This window comes from Falco punctatus (genome assembly GCF_963210335.1).
Source record: "Falco punctatus genome assembly, chromosome: Z".
Taxonomy (NCBI): domain Eukaryota; kingdom Metazoa; phylum Chordata; class Aves; order Falconiformes; family Falconidae; genus Falco; species Falco punctatus.
Window position 1 is genome coordinate 73787740 of NC_137586.1, and position 17531 is coordinate 73805270.

A 17531-nucleotide genomic window follows, 5' to 3' on the forward strand; every position below is an offset into this window, starting at 1 on the left:
ATGCTGACTGACAGAGAGAACGTAGGTGACTTTCTGCCTGCTCAAACATTCCCTCCATTCTGTTAAAAGACCACCAAAAGACACAACTCTTAAGATGCGATAGTACTTACCATCACTATCTGACAGAATTGAAACAAATGCACTTTGAATATCCTTGAGATGAGACTGTAAAGTGAGAAAAAAGGACATTATTTTTATCTCAGGTTTTGGATCCTTTGTCTGGTCTCAAGGCAGGTTCCTAACAGATAAACACAGGCTACTGTACCAGTGAGGTTGCCTATTTGAGCTGCACCTATGACAAGAACTGCCCTCCTTTCCAGACAGGTAAGCAGCAGCTTTACTGACATTCACAGAAGGTAACAGTTATTAGTCCAGCATCTCCTTACAGCTATCATGCCATTAGTAAACAACTTTTATTTTCCTTGTCTAATACATAGGAGTAATGCAGCCAGATGGGGCTGTCTTTTGTGCAAGGACATCTTTACTTCATCCCCAAACTAGTGGATTTTGCCACCTCCCACAAGGTGCATTGTTTAGATCAGTGTAAATATGATCTTACATTTGCAAAGCACTTATTGTCCCAAAGCTCTTTATCGTTACCTGGAGAGCAGAAAATGGTTACATGGTCCCATCACAGCCTGTAGTACCTCTACGCAGAGAGCAGACATTTTGGTTGGGAATGCTTTATTAAGTCCTTGCATGGGACCTTTCACATTCTCTCATTACAGACAAGCACCCTAAACATAAGGTTTCCATCAAAGCACATCAAAAATACGGAACACATGAAGGACATCGTAACTGCTCTCAGGTACCAAAGTTGTGATAAGCTCTGTGAAACCAGGTCCAGGAATTCCATCTAGTTCTCCCCCTTCTTCCCCAACTAGAGTGCCTTTTAATGTTTTCCAAAAATAAATCCTGAAAATTATACAGACACCAATCTCTCCTTCCCAAGGGAAGACGTACTATTACATTTTGCAACAGCTGTTCACACTAAGCTCACTCTGACTTCAGTGCAAGTCAGATGTTTACAAAGGTGCCAAACAGCCTTGTTCACCTGCCAGTTAGTACGTACCCCTAGTAACAGAAGGTAAGGCACATCTCAAAAAGACCTCAATAAGGTCTCAATAAGTGCAGCACTGGGGGAAAAGAGTCAATGGAAGTGAAGGAGAAGGAAGGCACAGAAAGGAGGTGAGACAAAAACAGGGACAAGGAGCCAGTGTTGGGAAAGGAGCCTATTTCTTACCTTAATTGCTTTGTGTGTGCTCAGCTTCTTCACCATTGACAGAAGCCAGATGCAAGCTGCCTGCCTGATGTGTGGGTTGGGGCTGATAATGTGCTTGTTCAAAATAAGGTCTAGGACCCAGGGAACCACGTCATTCACTTTCAAACCTATATGGAAGAAAGAAAGGTGAAGGGGAGAGGGGGAACTTTGAGAATTTGCCGCACCTATTTTTTATTTCAATAATGTGCAGTGGCAATGCAAAACCTAATCAGGCCGTAAGTACTCAGATGACACCTTAATCTCTGCTTATTTAGGAAAAGCCTTCACTGGAGTCACTGGGAAAGTATTTCTCCTAACAAACAGTGAATAGAATCCTCCTAACCCTTCCTGAAAGTGTTTCGGAGCCTGTGGCCAAGATGAGGTAGCACTCACACTGCGTGAGACCCACTGCACTACTGTTAGGACTCAAAATTTCTGGAGCAATGGCAGGATTTGGTTCCTACCCCATTCTGCACATGCTCAGCTTTGTGAACAATAGATATCTAAGACCACTCTTACAACATTAAAACACCTGTTTGCAGATCTAAGGCCAATAGGTGCCTGTTCTGAAACTAGCATTTTGTCATGCTTGTATTTCAGTGGGTACCAAATCTTAGTCTTCAAATAAAATTTCTGCATTTATTGCATGCAAATGTAATTTAATCATATCACTCCAAGTCGTTGGAAAAATACTTGTAATTTAGTTTCATAGTGCTGTTTTCCTGTGCAGGCTTCAAAATGCTATTTTAAAAGGTCTGTGTGTCTCAAACTTGAACTAATACAACATGGCAAACCAAAATGAAAAAAACCGAAACAAATGCAGTGTCAACTGGCAGTGAATTAGATTTCATGAAGAAGCTATTTAAACAGCACATGAGACAGTCTTTTACCCTCTGAGTAAATGGACTTGAAGAGGTGAAACGACCCATATATAATCAGCACAGCAGAACATGGCACTGTGCTAACAGCAAAAAAGGCTCTTACTTCTACTGTTACAAATCAAACACCACAGAAATAAAAGTTACGGAGCCCAGTGATTTTACACTGTATGATACTTTACATTCCTCAGCCTAGCCCCTGCATTAGGAAGGCCTACCTGAAGGAGGGATATATTCCTCCTCTGTGACTGTCCATGCATCACGTGCAGCCACTGAGCTGGTTCCTACAGCAGCACTGGTAATAGCTTCACCTACAGTGAACTGCAGTTCTATTTGTTTGGCCTGAAAAACACAACAGAGCCTCACTGACAGTACTAATTAAACACACCCGAAAACTTTTGGCACTTACGCCACAAAACCACAGTCCCTCTTCCAACCCCAACTCTCAACACCAATTTTCAGTAAGATCAATCCTTTGGTGAGCTTCTGAAACTATGTGGCACCTAAGACCCACTGAAATTGACGGAAACTGAGCAGATGTCGAACTCTCCAAGATATATGGTAAAAACTAAAATTTCCATACTTATTTTTTAAAGTGTACCTCCTACAAACTATTTGCTAGTCTCTGCAAAAGTTCAAGTTAGTGAACAGAAAGAATTGGAGAGGCAGGATAAAAATAAAAGTTAGAACAAGACTGCCAGTCATTAATGAAAATTACTGTGGCTTTGTTACATATGCAATAGTAGAAAGATTTTCCTGTAATTCCCCAAGAGATGCACAAACCTGTTTTTCACATTAAAAGAGTTCACACAATACTTTCCTTTGCTTCTTTGTTCTATTTTCACTATTCTCTAAGCTCTCAGGAACAGAATGTGCAGAACTGTGCCACTTTTTGTCATTATTTATGATGAATCTTGAGTCGTAAGAACTGATTTCCATACCTTCTGAGCACCTTCTAGATTGCTTTTCTTACTCTCTGGAAGCATGAAATGCTCAGGCATTTGAAGAAGCCCTTAGCTTCCTGCAATCTAAGATAAATTGTTTTGTTTTTTCAAGTACACATTTTAAAAAGGAAGCTGCTAATGTCCCTAAGCAGTTAAAGGAGGTAAAATTATGTTTCCAACTGCTGTTTCTATGTTCGTGTACGCAATGTTCTTACGATTACTGCTTGTTTGATCACATCAGATTGAAGGACTCAAAGTCTGTCTGATATATTCAACAGCTGCTTCTACAGCGCTGAACCCTATGTCAGTCTGAACAAGAAAGGAAGGTGAAGCAAGCTGTAAATGAAGAACACTAAAAAAAGTTCCCTGACTATTTGATTCTGCTGTCTGGCATACTGCAATATGTACATCAGCTCTGAAGTACTGCTAAAGAATGAAGTCTACTACACTGATGCATTTAGACTGACAGCAGATACATACACATTTCTATAAGGAAAGCTTCTAATTCAAGTCAGTTGTATCAGCTGAAGTAGTTCAGATGAAAAAAAAAGGTTTATTTATGTTATCTACTTTTATGGTTCTTTTGAAGAACCAAGTACAGACCTACAGTTTCACTACTATAAGCTCTTAAGATTTTATACATACAGATAGTTCTCCTGAAGGGGAACACATATTCACCTCAGAGACTGGGGCAGAGACCTCAACTGACAAGTTTTTGAACTGTGGCATAAAATGTTTCACAAACCCCAAGCCTACCTCTGCTCTCTATTTCAAGGCAGTTTTAAAAAACCCAGAGGCACTATTACAAAAAGACAGCTCACCTTGTAAACCTGGCTCTAAAGTATATAGAAAACATTCAACTAGAAATACTGTCCTGGTTGCAGCTGGGATAGAGATAATTTTCTTCTTAGTAGCTGGTGCAGTGCTGTGATTTCCATTTGCTGTGAGAACAACATTGATAACACACTGATGGTGTTAGCAACAACTAAGTTGGGACATTTTAACTTCTCAGGCTCTGCCAGTCAGAGGGCTGGAGGGACACAAGAAACTGGGAGGGGACACAGCCAGGGCAGGTGACCTGAACTAGACAAAGAGGTATTCCATACCGCGGGGCATCACGCTTGGCGTATAAACTGCGGGGGCTGGCCAGGGCCTGCTGATTGTTGCTTGGGGACTGGTCAGGAGGTGGTAAGCAGCTGCTGTGTGTCACTTGCTTTCTTTTCATTCCTCTCCCCTTCTCCCTCCTTTCCATTATAATTATTATTATTGTGGGGGTTTTGTTTTATTTTATTTCAGTTATTAATTTGTTCTTACTTCAACTCTTGAGTTTTACATTCCTTTCCAATTCTCCTCCCCATCCCTCTGGGTGAGGGGGGAATGAGTGAGCAGCTGCATGGTACTTAGGTACCAGCTATGTTAAACCACGACAAATACAGCCATATAAAGAATAATATATTGATAATGCCTCACCTCCACAGAATCCATTAAACCCTGCAGCAGTAGCTTCTGGTGGGGAAAATCTTCATCTCCCACTGGGAAGTAACCTAATGTTTGTATTGCTCGTTCCTTCATCTTAAATACAAACAAAAAACCAACACCATCACATAACCTTCCTCCTAAGTCCAGAAGACACACCTTAAACCCACTCCTTCTCACCCCGATGAAGTTTCACTTAAGGTACCAGAAGTTAGACATGCAAGTGACTTATTAGATCAAGCAGTGCACCTCTCTTCCAAAACACAGATCAAAACAAATGTCCTGTTACCTTTGAGATTATTTCCAGGTAAAAGAAAATACTCACATTTTTCTTGAATTAAAATTACAACCATTCACAGTTTTCATCCCTTAAGCTCCTACTTACAACTGCAGAAAGCACAAACAATCAACAGCTAGACAACACTGGAAAAATCCTTAGCCTAATTCTGAAAACCCTCAGCATAACCCTGACTCACTGAAGCCAGCAATAAGCCTAATTCCTTTAAAAAACAAGGCTCAGTTTGGCAGGTAATACATAAACCTGAGGACAAAGCATTCCAGAAGTGAACAAGAATCATAACAATACTACAAAATCTTGCCTTATTTGTTTCCTTGCTGGAAGGGATGCGGGCCAATAAACTTTCAACAAGTTGCAGCTTTGTAAATCCTGTTCCTTCGCTGGGGATTGGCAATGGGCCGTTCCTGCCAATTTCCCCAAGAGCTGTACAAGCAGCCACCACAAGGAAGGGAGAGGTGCTGTCCAGAAAAGAACCTACAGGAAAAAGCAAAACAGGGTAGCTTGGATTTTATATTAGTATTTAACTGTAGGCAGGCAGGCACTTATATTTTAAATAATTTGCTTCTTGCATGGGTATCTATCTCCTTTACAGCTGGTAGAAAGCATTATGCTAGAACACAAAGTGAAAGGAGATACACTGAGGAGCCTAGGCAGTGGCACCAGTCCTAATCGTGCAATGTTGGTATATGAGCTAAAAGTCCACCTAATTCTTGTTGAAAAGTGTTATGTCCATACATCAGATGACATTTTTGAAGGCTGTAAATTCTATAACAGAAAGTGAACTCAGGATTACAGTATCTACGGGCCGAACACCTTAGAAAAGTCCTCAGTCTGGGGTGGTTAAAAAAAAACCTGTTACATGCAGCAGTCTTAAGTAGGAAGTTACCTATTGTCTCTGTTGTCGACTTTATGAGTTGTTCTTGTTCCGGCATCACTGCAGTGTTTGGGTGTTCTATGTCATGTAGCTCCATTGTTCTGATTTTTCCTTTAGCCAAGTACCTTCCTACTGTAAATCCCAAAGCCAACAAGGATCCGTGTTGGACCTCCGGGCTCTACAGACAACACCAACAGTGCAGAAAACCTCATTGTCAAAGTAAGTAACCCTTTTTAAAAACACATACGGACAAGCCAGATGAGAAGGCATCCTGAATAATGCAGTACTAACACACAACGCAACAACAGAGAGTTTGATATTGCTAGTGATCTCTGACGGATGGAGTCCTTTAAGATAAATGAACAAGGTTTAAAAGAGGCTTAGGAAGACAGATTAAGAACTTATCACCAGCACTCACACTCCTGAAGCCTACCTTTTGGTAGCTAGGCAAAAAAACCCACTCCAACAATCACATTTAAAAAATCCAACTCACCTGATTTGTAAGTAAAGACTTACGAAGGTGAACTAAGTTAAAACTATGCTGTCTCTACTTAATAACTGGACCTTCTCAGATTGAGCGGACAAAATGTGCTCTTTGGTAAAAAGCAGTAAAGGGAAATTAAGTCTAGATTTGCATTGCTAAGAACAAGAACACACTTGGCCTATAAATACTGAAGGCAATGCCTCTACACAGTTTGGTAGGCCACAGACTGTGAAACCTAATTATTGCAATTAAATGTCAAGAACATTAATTTCTCCAATGCTGATTTAGTGCGGAGACTATCTAATGATGGTGCTCATTCCTACAGGTGAATTCTAGCAAAAAGATTTTGTGCAGAAATAAGGCTGTGAGACTTACATGTTACCTTAATTAAAAAAACACAAGGAAGGGGGCAGGAACTTAAACTCAGATTAGTTAGTCTACCTAGCTTTTATCACAACCCTGCAAAAAGTTGCATCAGTGCAACTGGGCTGCCAGGACAGAATCCTGAAACTAGCTTGCCCAGCAGGGACTGCTCCTTGTCGCGGTCTCACAGCTACAAAGCCAGCTGAAGATGAGTCCTTCCCCTCTCTTCACTTCAGCTACTCATTTTCACTGCAGTGAGCCACTAGAGATCACCACCACCCACCCCTAGCTGTATTGATTCAACTGGTTTGGTACACTTGCAGCAAAACAGAGCTCTAACTGACTCAAACTCAAAAATGCATGGGAACACCCTGCTTTTTTTGTTTCGTGATTGACATCTCTCTTCATTCTCAGCCAGTTTCTGCAAAAGGTTTCATGTAAATCTTAACAATGACAGGGCTTTAGCTCCCAGACAGAGCTTTGAGAGAGTTAAAATAAATTGTGTTTGCTAATTACAGCAAAGTGATCAGCACCTCTAGTCAACATTTGAGCCTGCTACCTGCAATGTAATATGGTGGCCTGTTCAGTCCTTCAGAGAGACTGATATAAAAACGTCTTTGGGAAATGTAACCTAAAAATACTACTACTTTCCCTGCCTTTCAGGATTCAAGACACACCAGCACAGAAACCTGCCTGATTTGTTTTCAGGACTCCTTCTCCATGCCTGTAGTGGCAAAATGCAGAGATCAGGATCACAGGGAGGGGAAGAGGGTGCCCGAGGAGAGAAGGCTGGCGAACCCACCATGCAGCGACACAGCAACAGAAGGCTGCTGAGCAGTCCATGTGGGGTGGGAGGGAAGAAGCCAGCCCTCACCTGGCAAGGGCTGCTGGCAGGACAAGACCCTGAGGCAATGAGGAGCCAGGAAGCGTTTATGGCTCAGGAGGGGATGGGGGAGTTAAACATTTCACAAATTAAACATTTTCTTAGTTCTGTGGGTTCCCTGTAGTTGCTCACGAATAAGGAACTGGTAAACTGAGGCAGTGTGATCTATTGCCACTCAATGGGATGAGGAATATTTAGCTGGCTAGAATTGGTTAAATATCTGACAGTGCTGGCTTTGCTTAGGAATTGCCTCCAGGAAACCTTTCTACTGACCTTAACAACAGCTTCAGGGATTAATTTATTTAAAGATCTGCTGAACTCACCTACAACAAAAATCCCTTCTCACAGGCCAACTGGAAGTCAGCTGGTTAATTTTACACTCAGATTAAGGCTAATACATCTTGGGCACACTATGAGATTCAGATTTCTTATTAGTTACATGACATGAGGAAATCAAAGAAGCAGCAGACAAAGGAAGGTAGTTACATGGTTGTCTTTTGTCATCTTGATCAGCTGCTCCAGGGAGGTCCTAAGCTCATCTCCAGACATGGTAGACAGCACGACAGAATAAAACAGGGCTGCAAGCTCACGCATTTCTTCTTTGTTCGTATTCATCAGGCTCTGCGGGAGTTTTTAAAAAGAAACATAATATATGGAAGCAGCTTCTTATACCACCTGTTCATAGAGAGCTTCAATATACAAGCACAACTGTCATGCAGCTACACGTGTAGTACTTAACTCAGAAACCACTCTTTCAACTGACAGCATTATTATTTAGTAAGAAACAAAGTACTCAGTTCAGCAAAGCATTCATTACACACTCAGTGTTTACGAGGATGGTTACCACTAGCCACAAGAGGGCTACCCATCAGTTCTGCGTTAAAACACGCTAATTGAATGCTTGGCCAAGTTTTGTCTTCAGACTTGAGCTTCCACATTTTGCACCTATACTGAGCTAAAAAAAGCTCTAAAGAAACTATTTCTCCTGAGCTACTGGAGGCTTCCATTTCTTTTTATTAATCAAAGGGGGAAAAAAACTGAGGTTAAACCAGTTAAATCCAATGGTGACAAAAAAAAATGTCCAGGAAAGCACAGCTATCAATGCAATTTATGCACTTTATATTAGACGTTGTATTATTTAAATTGTTGAAAATTTGAATTTGGGAAGCCTCAGGTCATTTGTTAAGATACAATCTCACCTCTGTCATTAATTTGAGGTGTAATGCATCACATGTAAAAAATTCATACCCAAATTTGAATGGCTTGGGCCACCACAAAGGCGGCAAAAATGAGCCAAGCAAGAAATGAGATCTGGCAGGCATGAAAACGTAACTCTAACTTCATCTCAAAACTTGCATCAGATCATGTAGCCGACAAACTCCTGGAACTGTTCCTTCCACTTGGCAAAGTGATATCACACAACAGATGATTTACAACAGTATTTCTGGAACTAGGTAGTATCGGTTACCACTCCTGGAAGCTGAATTTTGCAAATGGACACCAGATCAAAGAAAAAGGAGGGTTTTCTGCAAATGATGAGAAATACTGAAAAGCAGAATGATTTTAAGTCCTTTCCTTTGAGGTTCATACCTGCATTTAACTGAGACATGATAAACTGTATACAGTCCGAAGCAGCACAGAAAGGAGCAGGAGAAATTACTAGAACATATTCTGATTTTTTTTTAACTTGACCAAGTATTTTTTTCTGCCAGATTCCCCCAATGAAATGAAAGGCAACCTGCAAGAGCTTAGCAAATCCTGGATGCCTGAAGCAAATCAAAAACATTAAGTTGCCTGAGAAAACAATCTAGGGAAAGGAGAATTCACTTTGGTTTATTCCCACGCAGACTTCAAATTATCCCTTTTTTTTGTTCAAGGACAATAAAAAAAAACAACCAAGAAAACCCCAAAACTCCATAGAAAGGGCTCTAAAACAAAGATCTAGTTAATCTCATTTTCTGCAAAACCACTCACATCTTCCCACTGGAACATTCCCATTGTTAAACAATTCCTTGAAAAATGTGCAGAATTTTTTTTTCAGTTTTCTTTTGCTGTTTAATGGATTTTCTTATCAAGGGGAAAAACTGACTGACTATACCAACAGGATCAATTACATAGATTACCCAGAAGATGTAGGTCGATGAAGAAAATCAGTAACAGCACACAAGCAAAAAATAATTTTCCCTATCCTGCTATATATAACACGTCATGAGGTGCTGTAAGTAGAAATACCAGATTTCAAATTCAGTGCATGCTTGGAAATAATACTCCATTCCACCATAGGAGAATGCCAATTTTTTCTAATTCAAACCCTCTACATCCCAAAAAACAAAAAACAACAACAAAAAAATGGGGAAGTTTCAACATACCTTTATCCAATCCATTTTGTCTACAAATCTAGTGGCTAGTTTTTCTGGATACACTGAAACAACTTCTAGAAGACAATACATGACTGGCAAACCTAAGAAGTAATTAAAGAATCAGGTTATTAAACAACTGCAGTATTTACAACAACCTAACAATCAGTGATAAAAAGAGGTTAAGAAGTATGAGGCATTTCAAAGCACTCATTTGCAATTCACTACGGATAACAAACAAAACAGAATAACAGGGTACAGTATTTCTCAGAAATACTAGGAAAAACTAACAGAAGCAAACATTCTGGTAGCAATTTGTTCTAAAGGCATTCCAGCACTTTAAGACTACACTTGTCACAGATGCGCCATTATCAGAGTGAGGAAAACATAGCATTCACTGGTGAGGAAGCTGTTACAGGCAATGGCCTCACAATTTCAAAGCATTATGTCAAGCAATGCTGTAATTTTACTGTCCTGCTTTCTCCCACCTACACAGCAGAATATAAAGGAACAAGTTAAAACTTGTCACCATATTGTCAATGTCACAATTCTGTGATTGCTACAGCCAAGTTCAAAGCATTGGGAGTGGCAACTCATTTCTAGTAATAGAAGACTTTTTCTTTAAGATGCTGCTGCACACAGCTTCTTACCTCCAACACCGGCTAAGACCTGCTGAAGAAGGCCAATATATACATGTACAGGGTTGGTTTCTGCACTTTTTGAAGAGGAGGAGGAAGAGAAAGAGATGTGGTTGCCAGACATGAGGTTTCTTATGTAACGTCCAATGGCTGGAGCATGATCTTGCATATCTGCCAAGCTCTGCGAGGCTGGCATGACACCTGCACTGTGAGCAAGACACATCCGCAGATACAGAACTATCTAAGTAGAGAAGAGAAAAACACAGGATACCAAGTGCATGAGCGCTTGGAAAACCATGGAGAAGACCAAATAAAAGAGCATGGAATATGCTGTATTTAATGTAATCAAAAGAAGACGGTTTCTTCTTTAAATCAAATCTAGACAGAAGAGTCAGGAGACAGGAACAAATACAAAGCGTAACAAATCTTAGGACCACTTAAGGCAATACACCTGCGTAAGCAGACAACCCTACAGTGCTGGCAACACTCTCAAAAGATTAAATTATACACAGACTTCTGGTTTACCATTAGCGGATGCAACCTCCTTGCAGACAATTCAGCCTGTATCGCGCACTAATTTGGCATGTATACGAATGCAATCCAACACGCTGCTAATACAGACCTTGCATCACATCTGAATTTGTGTTTACACATCACTGAAGCCAGGGAGTCTGCTACGAAAAGAACAGCCTCAAGAAGCATAATGGGACTTTTGCACAGGATTGCCAGTTTCTCCCTCTGACAAGCTATTATTATATTAGGTACGCTGCAGAAAGCAGCCCTCTCAGGAACATTCCTCTCAATCCTCCATGACAATCCTGTTCAGACTGCCCTTCAAGGACAGACAGATACAAGATGGAGAGTTAATCCCAACATCTGTTTAGAAGAAGAATTTCAGGATGTAGGGCAACTTACGGTAAATGTTAGTTTCTTATACTGTCCTCTAAATAAATAACGGTACCATATCTGAGGAAGTATATCCAGACAATTACCTCCGCAAATGTGGCAGGATTGAAAGGCAATGCTACAGTTCCAGTCATATATTTAGCTGGAGTTTTCATTCGGTGAGAGGCCTGAAAAACAGAGTATATTAAGAGTGGAACATTCAGACCTATGAACAGCAGAGATGTTGGAAAGGTCAAGGAAATTTTGCTGATGCAATTATGTTTATCCTCCACTTAGCAACTGAAAATGTACAACAGTTCTATAACAAGAAGGGCACAGTGCACTTGAATAGTACAGTTTAGGTCCACCAACTTTATGTCCCTATCAACTCAGAATGCAGAAACTCTGAATTCACGAGAGGGAACGGCATGGGAGGCTGGACAAGGACAACATTCTTTCTTCCTCCCAGGAAAAAAAGAAGTGCTTTAGAACTGGAAACCAAAATACCTCATAAACTTCCAAACTCTAAGGCATCCGAGCTGACAGGCAACCAGGAAGGTTGGAGACAACAGCTCAGCCTGGAGACGCTGCAGAGCAGCCAGACTTCCCCAGTACCAAGAGTTGGGCAACTTGTGCTGTACCAGCCAAAACCAGGGAGCCTCTCAGACCCTACCACCTGCTAGGTAGAAGGCTGCTGCAGCAAATGAGTAACTCCTTTCCATGGGAATGTGAGGTTTGACAAGCAGGAGTATTCCAGCAGAAAACCATCCAAGCAGAAGGTTTCCAGTAACACCCACTACAAATACGGCAGAAAAGCATGTCTGTATTCTCTAGGTGATGCGCACATCAGTGCTAGGGCTAGATTCAGCAAGGAAGCCTTGCATCTGCATAAACACACAAGGTAGTCGCACAGAAGTCAACAGATCCTCACATCTCAACATGCTCAGGTCTTTTGCTGCACTGTAACTGCAATGACATCCAGAAAAATTCATGAAAACCCGAATTAATGAACCAGAAGATGACCCTCTTGAATACATTCCCATCATATCATGCAGATCAGGTCCTACTCTTTCATGTACACTTTCTTGCAGAGGGAGACAAGGATCATGCTAATGCATGCAGGAAAGCCCTTTTGCATCTTGGTCTACTGTGCCAAGCAAAGCATACAAACTTCTTAAACATCTTCAACACTTGCAGAGTATTCGTATGTGAAAATTCACACTTCAAGACAACTAACCAAAGAAATGTACCTCTGAAGATTTTTTAACATGCCTTCAGGACATGTAAAGAAGATCTGAAAAGTGCTCAAAGAAAAAAATTTTTAAAATTCAGCCAGGAGTGAGGGAATCTTGTTTTTCTCAGCAGTGATTAGACCAGGCTGATCCATATGTATTTAGTGACATTACAGAAGTCAAGGAAAATTAAAAAATTAACTAGAAGGGGACAGGCATTTAATAGTGTTACCTAAAACTCAATCTTTGTTTCTTAATTTTTCTGTATCAATTTGAATAACCAGTATTTTGGACAAAAGCAAGTTTTTTCATAAAGCTTCACATACTGTGTACACCAGCAGAGTACACCGTGTTTCACAAGAAATCTCTGTTCTGCTACAACAGAGCTCTTGCAAAACCAGAGGTGCTCCAACACGTTAAGACTTCTGATATTTTTAAAAAAACAAAAGTAGACTATCACAGGGAAAAAAAGTACCGTCAGTGACCCTCCACATCACCTTTATAGCTTATAAGCCTAGCGTAGCTACTACACACATAGGTGTGTAATACAGACTACATTTTAACACTTCTTCAGATGATCTCTCAGTGCAAACAGTGAGGGTAAACTCAGTAGTACAGTTTTCAGTATATCATTCCACTAGACTCGTGAATGGTTATTTACATGGTCATTATTTCCACAGATTTCAATGAAGATAAATAATCAAGCCTTTAAGTCAACAAACCAGACTTCTTCTCTTGTTCCAGCATCTCCTTTCCTAGCCAGGGATCTTTTTTTGTTTTATGTGCAATATTAATTTTCATCAGCCCAGCTGGAGCGCCATCTTCCTATCCCTTCAAGAACATGTTTGTGAGCAAACTGTGAAACACACTGGATTATCACTCTTGAACACTGGATTCCCCAGTCCACACATCTTCTGCACCAACAGCACCAAAGCAAAATAATGCCTTTGTTAAAGGACCTGCCTCCTTGTTACCTAACACTTGGATCTCTCGCAATTATGGCCAGCAGAAGGTAACAATGAATGCTAGCTAACCTTGCCAATGCAATACTATGTGTGGTCTTCACTGTGACTTTAGCTAACTTTATTCCGTGGGGGAGGTGAGGGAGATGGATACAGGGAAGGGAAGACCACACCTACTACAAGCCTGAGCATCAGGCATGTACTTTTATATACTGGGGCAGAAGCACTGTACCTTGTCTTGAATGTAGTGGACCATTTCAGGGAAGGCAGGCATCTGCTTCCCAGAACTCTCCTTTTCATTTTTACCAGGAAATGTTCTCAGCACCCGCTGGGCTTCTCCATGTACCTCCTCCCGCCTTTCAGAAGAAAAGATAAGACAGAGGTGTTATTTGCACAGAACAAATGACCTGTAATGGGCAATAAGGTATCTTGGGAAGCTGGGGGAGAGATAACACTTTTTAAGTAAGAAGTGGGGTTTTTTGAAAGGAAGGAAAAAAATGCTTGCATTAGAACTTCTAGTGATTTGTTTATTTTAGAAGGGTAAGAAAAAGGATAGTGATGAGTGGCCTCTACAAAAGAGGCTGGATAAGCCCACTTCTGCTCCTCTTACATCCTGCTAGTGTTCACTGGTTCCTGGTTACCACATCCTTGTTTTCCTATCTGCTCCTCCTCTCCATCACTTCCTATATTCAAGCTTCAGCTGACACCTGTCAGGTTTATCACTATCTACTTAGCAGAAGGTCAACTCCTGAAACAGTGCTGACACTGCAATGACAGAAAAATTTGTTGCAATTGATCTATTTAGCTTTCCTTAGTTACATAATAGCTAATCACATCAAAACCCAAGCAATTAAGTAAGCTGGAAAAAAATCCACCACTTAAATTGCAGTAACAGAAAAAGGCAGATGAAACTACTACTGTAATTTAATCAGTCAACTACTCCTCAGCAGAGTGGCAGCTCTCACAGATGCATGCTCCTGACTCAAGCTAAAAACAGACTGATGGAATTTGCCAGGAAAAAATAATTTTTAGCCACTGTAAAGATTATTTCAGTTAATGCATTTTTGCTTCTCAACTGCAATTGATCATTAACATGAAGTGCTTTAGTGACAGTGGTTCATCTGAAACAAGAATCCAAGCCAAAGACTACCATAAGGCACAGCAACAGTCCTCCACAGAACACTGCCACAGAATGCCCCTGCGTAAAGGATAATTTCCAAATCATCATACTTGATTTTAGTAAGCAAGTTTTTATGTACATACGAACACACATACAGATGCACTTATATTTCATCCAAATATATACTGGATGCAAATGTGTGTGTGTGTGTGAAAATTAAAAGGAAAACAACTTACGGGTCTCCTGCAGCTAACAGGAGTAAGTATCTGGAAGGGATATGATCTGGAGGGAATACCGTGCTAGCAAATTTCACAGCCACTTGACGTACTTGAACTTCAGGCTTAGAGAAAAAAAGACACAAACATACTGTTGAGTTTTAAAATAAACATGCTAACGACCTGCACTCTCCCCTTTTAAATCATCAGTCATCTGCTTTGTCCTTTGGTATGAACACGACCCAAAGAATTTTGACATTTTGAGACACTGTTCTTGCTAACTCTTCATATTGCAGGAGACAGGGAAAACAAAAGCTAGCTCCTCATATAAACATATACAAGTGGAAAATAAAATGTTTGATTAAATACATGCACATTTTTTTGAATCACAAATCAGGGTTATCACTAATTCTTAGACAGCTCAACTGCCCCAGCCAGGCAGTGCTGAAATGAAGAATGATATACATCATCTATCCACATAAAACAGATCTGCACTTAGGAGCAGCACAGCCAGAGGTGGAAAAGAAACATTAGGTTAGGGTCGTCATTCTCTTTGCTGCATTCAGATAGTCTCAAAATGGTATTGCCTAGTGACTTAGATTGCCCAAGCACCCAGGCAAAAGAGTCATCAGCATGAAAATAGTCTCTTACACAGTTACTAGTGCAACCACTAGAAATACCTCTACAATCACCCTGAGCACCCATGCAAGCACAGAGTGTGCAACACCTACTCTTTCCGAAAACCCAGACTTCTGGGGAATTCTGAACACAAGATGACACTCAGTAAGAGAGTTAGTGAAGTGTGGTTTCCTCTGGGTTAGTGTCTCAAGGCTGAGTTCCTGGGGAGGTTCTCAGGTGCCTTATAATGTTAGAAATCTCGCAGCACACTGAAAACCCCACTTAGCAGTGAATGACCCTTTCTACCAAGCTCTTGCTTTCACAAAGTATTTCACAAGATACAGTCCCTGAAGTAAGGATACTTCTCAAAAGTTTTCTTAGGAGACTATGAGAGACACACAGTGTAATCACAATGGCTTTGTTTCTTTGCAAACCAGAACACAAATAGAAAACTGCATTGTCTCTCTTCTTGCAGCCACAAATATTAAAAATATTTCATCTGAGCATACACAACCCCCCTTCTCCCAGATCAGCCAATACATTCAGTAAGAAAAGGGAGACCTGTTCCAAAAATACACCACAGGAAGTGTCAGGAAACAGAAAAACAACAAACAGCTCTTTTTTAAAGGTACTTAATTTTGACTCCACTGAAAATACCTTTATTAAGTATGAAGCTACAAGAATTTCCATCAGGGTACGCTGGGCTCCTTCCAAGTTACTGTATGCTCCAACCATCATAGACAAAGCCTCCTGAATGGCAAGCCTAGTATCAGCATCTTCCTGCAGTACAAAACCAAGAGTTTTCACTTTACAGCGTACAGTAACAAGAATTAAGCAAAACCAGCACAAAATATTAATAATTTCCCAAAACACCATCAGCACCCACCTTGCATAAAGCTTCAAAGAACTGCTGTACCAGTGCTATATCCTTGGTAAACAGCTGAGGCATTCGGCTGAAACGAGATATTTTAATCCATGAAGTTTTTGTTTTTTTTAAATTGAAATGCTTCACATTTCATTGGTCTTCCCCTCATCCCACATTTTAACTGCCAAACAAAGCAAAGTCAGCACAGAAAGTTTGCTCTATCTTATCCATTTCCACCATGGAGCAGTATATCCACACTTAAGACAGTTTGGGAAGTGAGGTATTCTATGGACAATCCTTCAGATCACCAGCATATCACCAAACATGTCACTTGTCTAGCTTTATGCCCTCTGCTTTTTGCTGTACATTCCTTAAATTGACGTTTTTAACAATCCAGAAAATGGAACCATTTCTTAAATTCTGTGCATAATTCATGAGCAGCCACTAATCACTGCTAGAGAAACTATCAGCTAAAAACACTTCTTTTTGCATCTTTGGAGATGTCACCAGAAGAATGCTTTCCTCTGCACTGTATACTCAATTTGCAGGTGGCATAAAGCTTGCTGCTGATAAATCAACAGATTACTCTGGAAAAATTATGCAATGCTCCAGTGCTTAAACGGCGCTTCAGTTACCTGGAGAGCTTTCCAACCGCTGAATATGCCATTGACAGCAGTTTTGAATCCTTGAATGATAAAACAATAAATAAAATTCAGCAAAACCAGAAAAATATAATGGCATATCTTTTATAATTAAATATTTACTTTAAATTCTGTCTTCAAAGCGCTTGAATAGGTTTTCATGGATAAAGAATCCTGGAACATAAGATAATCATAGCCGAGAATAAAAGCATCAGGTAGGAACAGAGGGAGCAAGCTTTTCCAGCAGAAACACAAAATTGCATATGGTGACAAAATGTGAATCTTCTTTCTGGTCTCAGCTAATCACATTTTATTTCAAAAGAGACAGCTAAGTAGATTCAGCAAGTATACGAAACAGTAGCAAAGACACAGAAACCTTCTGCTGGCCCCCGAACAGCAGCTTTACCCATAGGATGCTGTCTGCACAACAGATGCTACAGATGACCAGTGCAGCACATTTATATGTGGGCTTACTTCCTCCTGAACATTCCTTTTTCATGCCCTTCCCAATGGCAGGGGAGGCCTATACTTTGGAAC

The 17531-nt window shown here is 40.5% G+C and overlaps 1 protein-coding gene across 3 annotated transcripts in view; it reads right to left on the reverse strand.

Moving 5' to 3' along the window:
- The window catches only part of ECPAS (Ecm29 proteasome adaptor and scaffold), a 64663-nt gene that overhangs the window by 24287 nt on the left and 22845 nt on the right, over nt 1-17531 (reverse strand). For all 3 annotated transcript variants that reach the window (XM_080371821.1, XM_080371820.1, XM_080371822.1), the window contains exons 12-26: nt 16989-17038; nt 16375-16441; nt 16146-16268; nt 14892-14995; nt 13768-13891; nt 11449-11529; nt 10469-10697; nt 9831-9922; nt 7948-8082; nt 5744-5909; nt 5159-5331; nt 4554-4655; nt 2358-2481; nt 1244-1389; nt 111-165 (exon numbers count right to left, since the gene is read on the reverse strand). In XM_080371821.1, the coding sequence (XP_080227947.1) occupies nt 111-165; nt 1244-1389; nt 2358-2481; nt 4554-4655; nt 5159-5331; nt 5744-5909; nt 7948-8082; nt 9831-9922; nt 10469-10697; nt 11449-11529; nt 13768-13891; nt 14892-14995; nt 16146-16268; nt 16375-16441; nt 16989-17038 (1771 nt within the window). The remainder of the gene's footprint in view (nt 1-110; nt 166-1243; nt 1390-2357; nt 2482-4553; nt 4656-5158; nt 5332-5743; nt 5910-7947; nt 8083-9830; nt 9923-10468; nt 10698-11448; nt 11530-13767; nt 13892-14891; nt 14996-16145; nt 16269-16374; nt 16442-16988; nt 17039-17531) is intronic.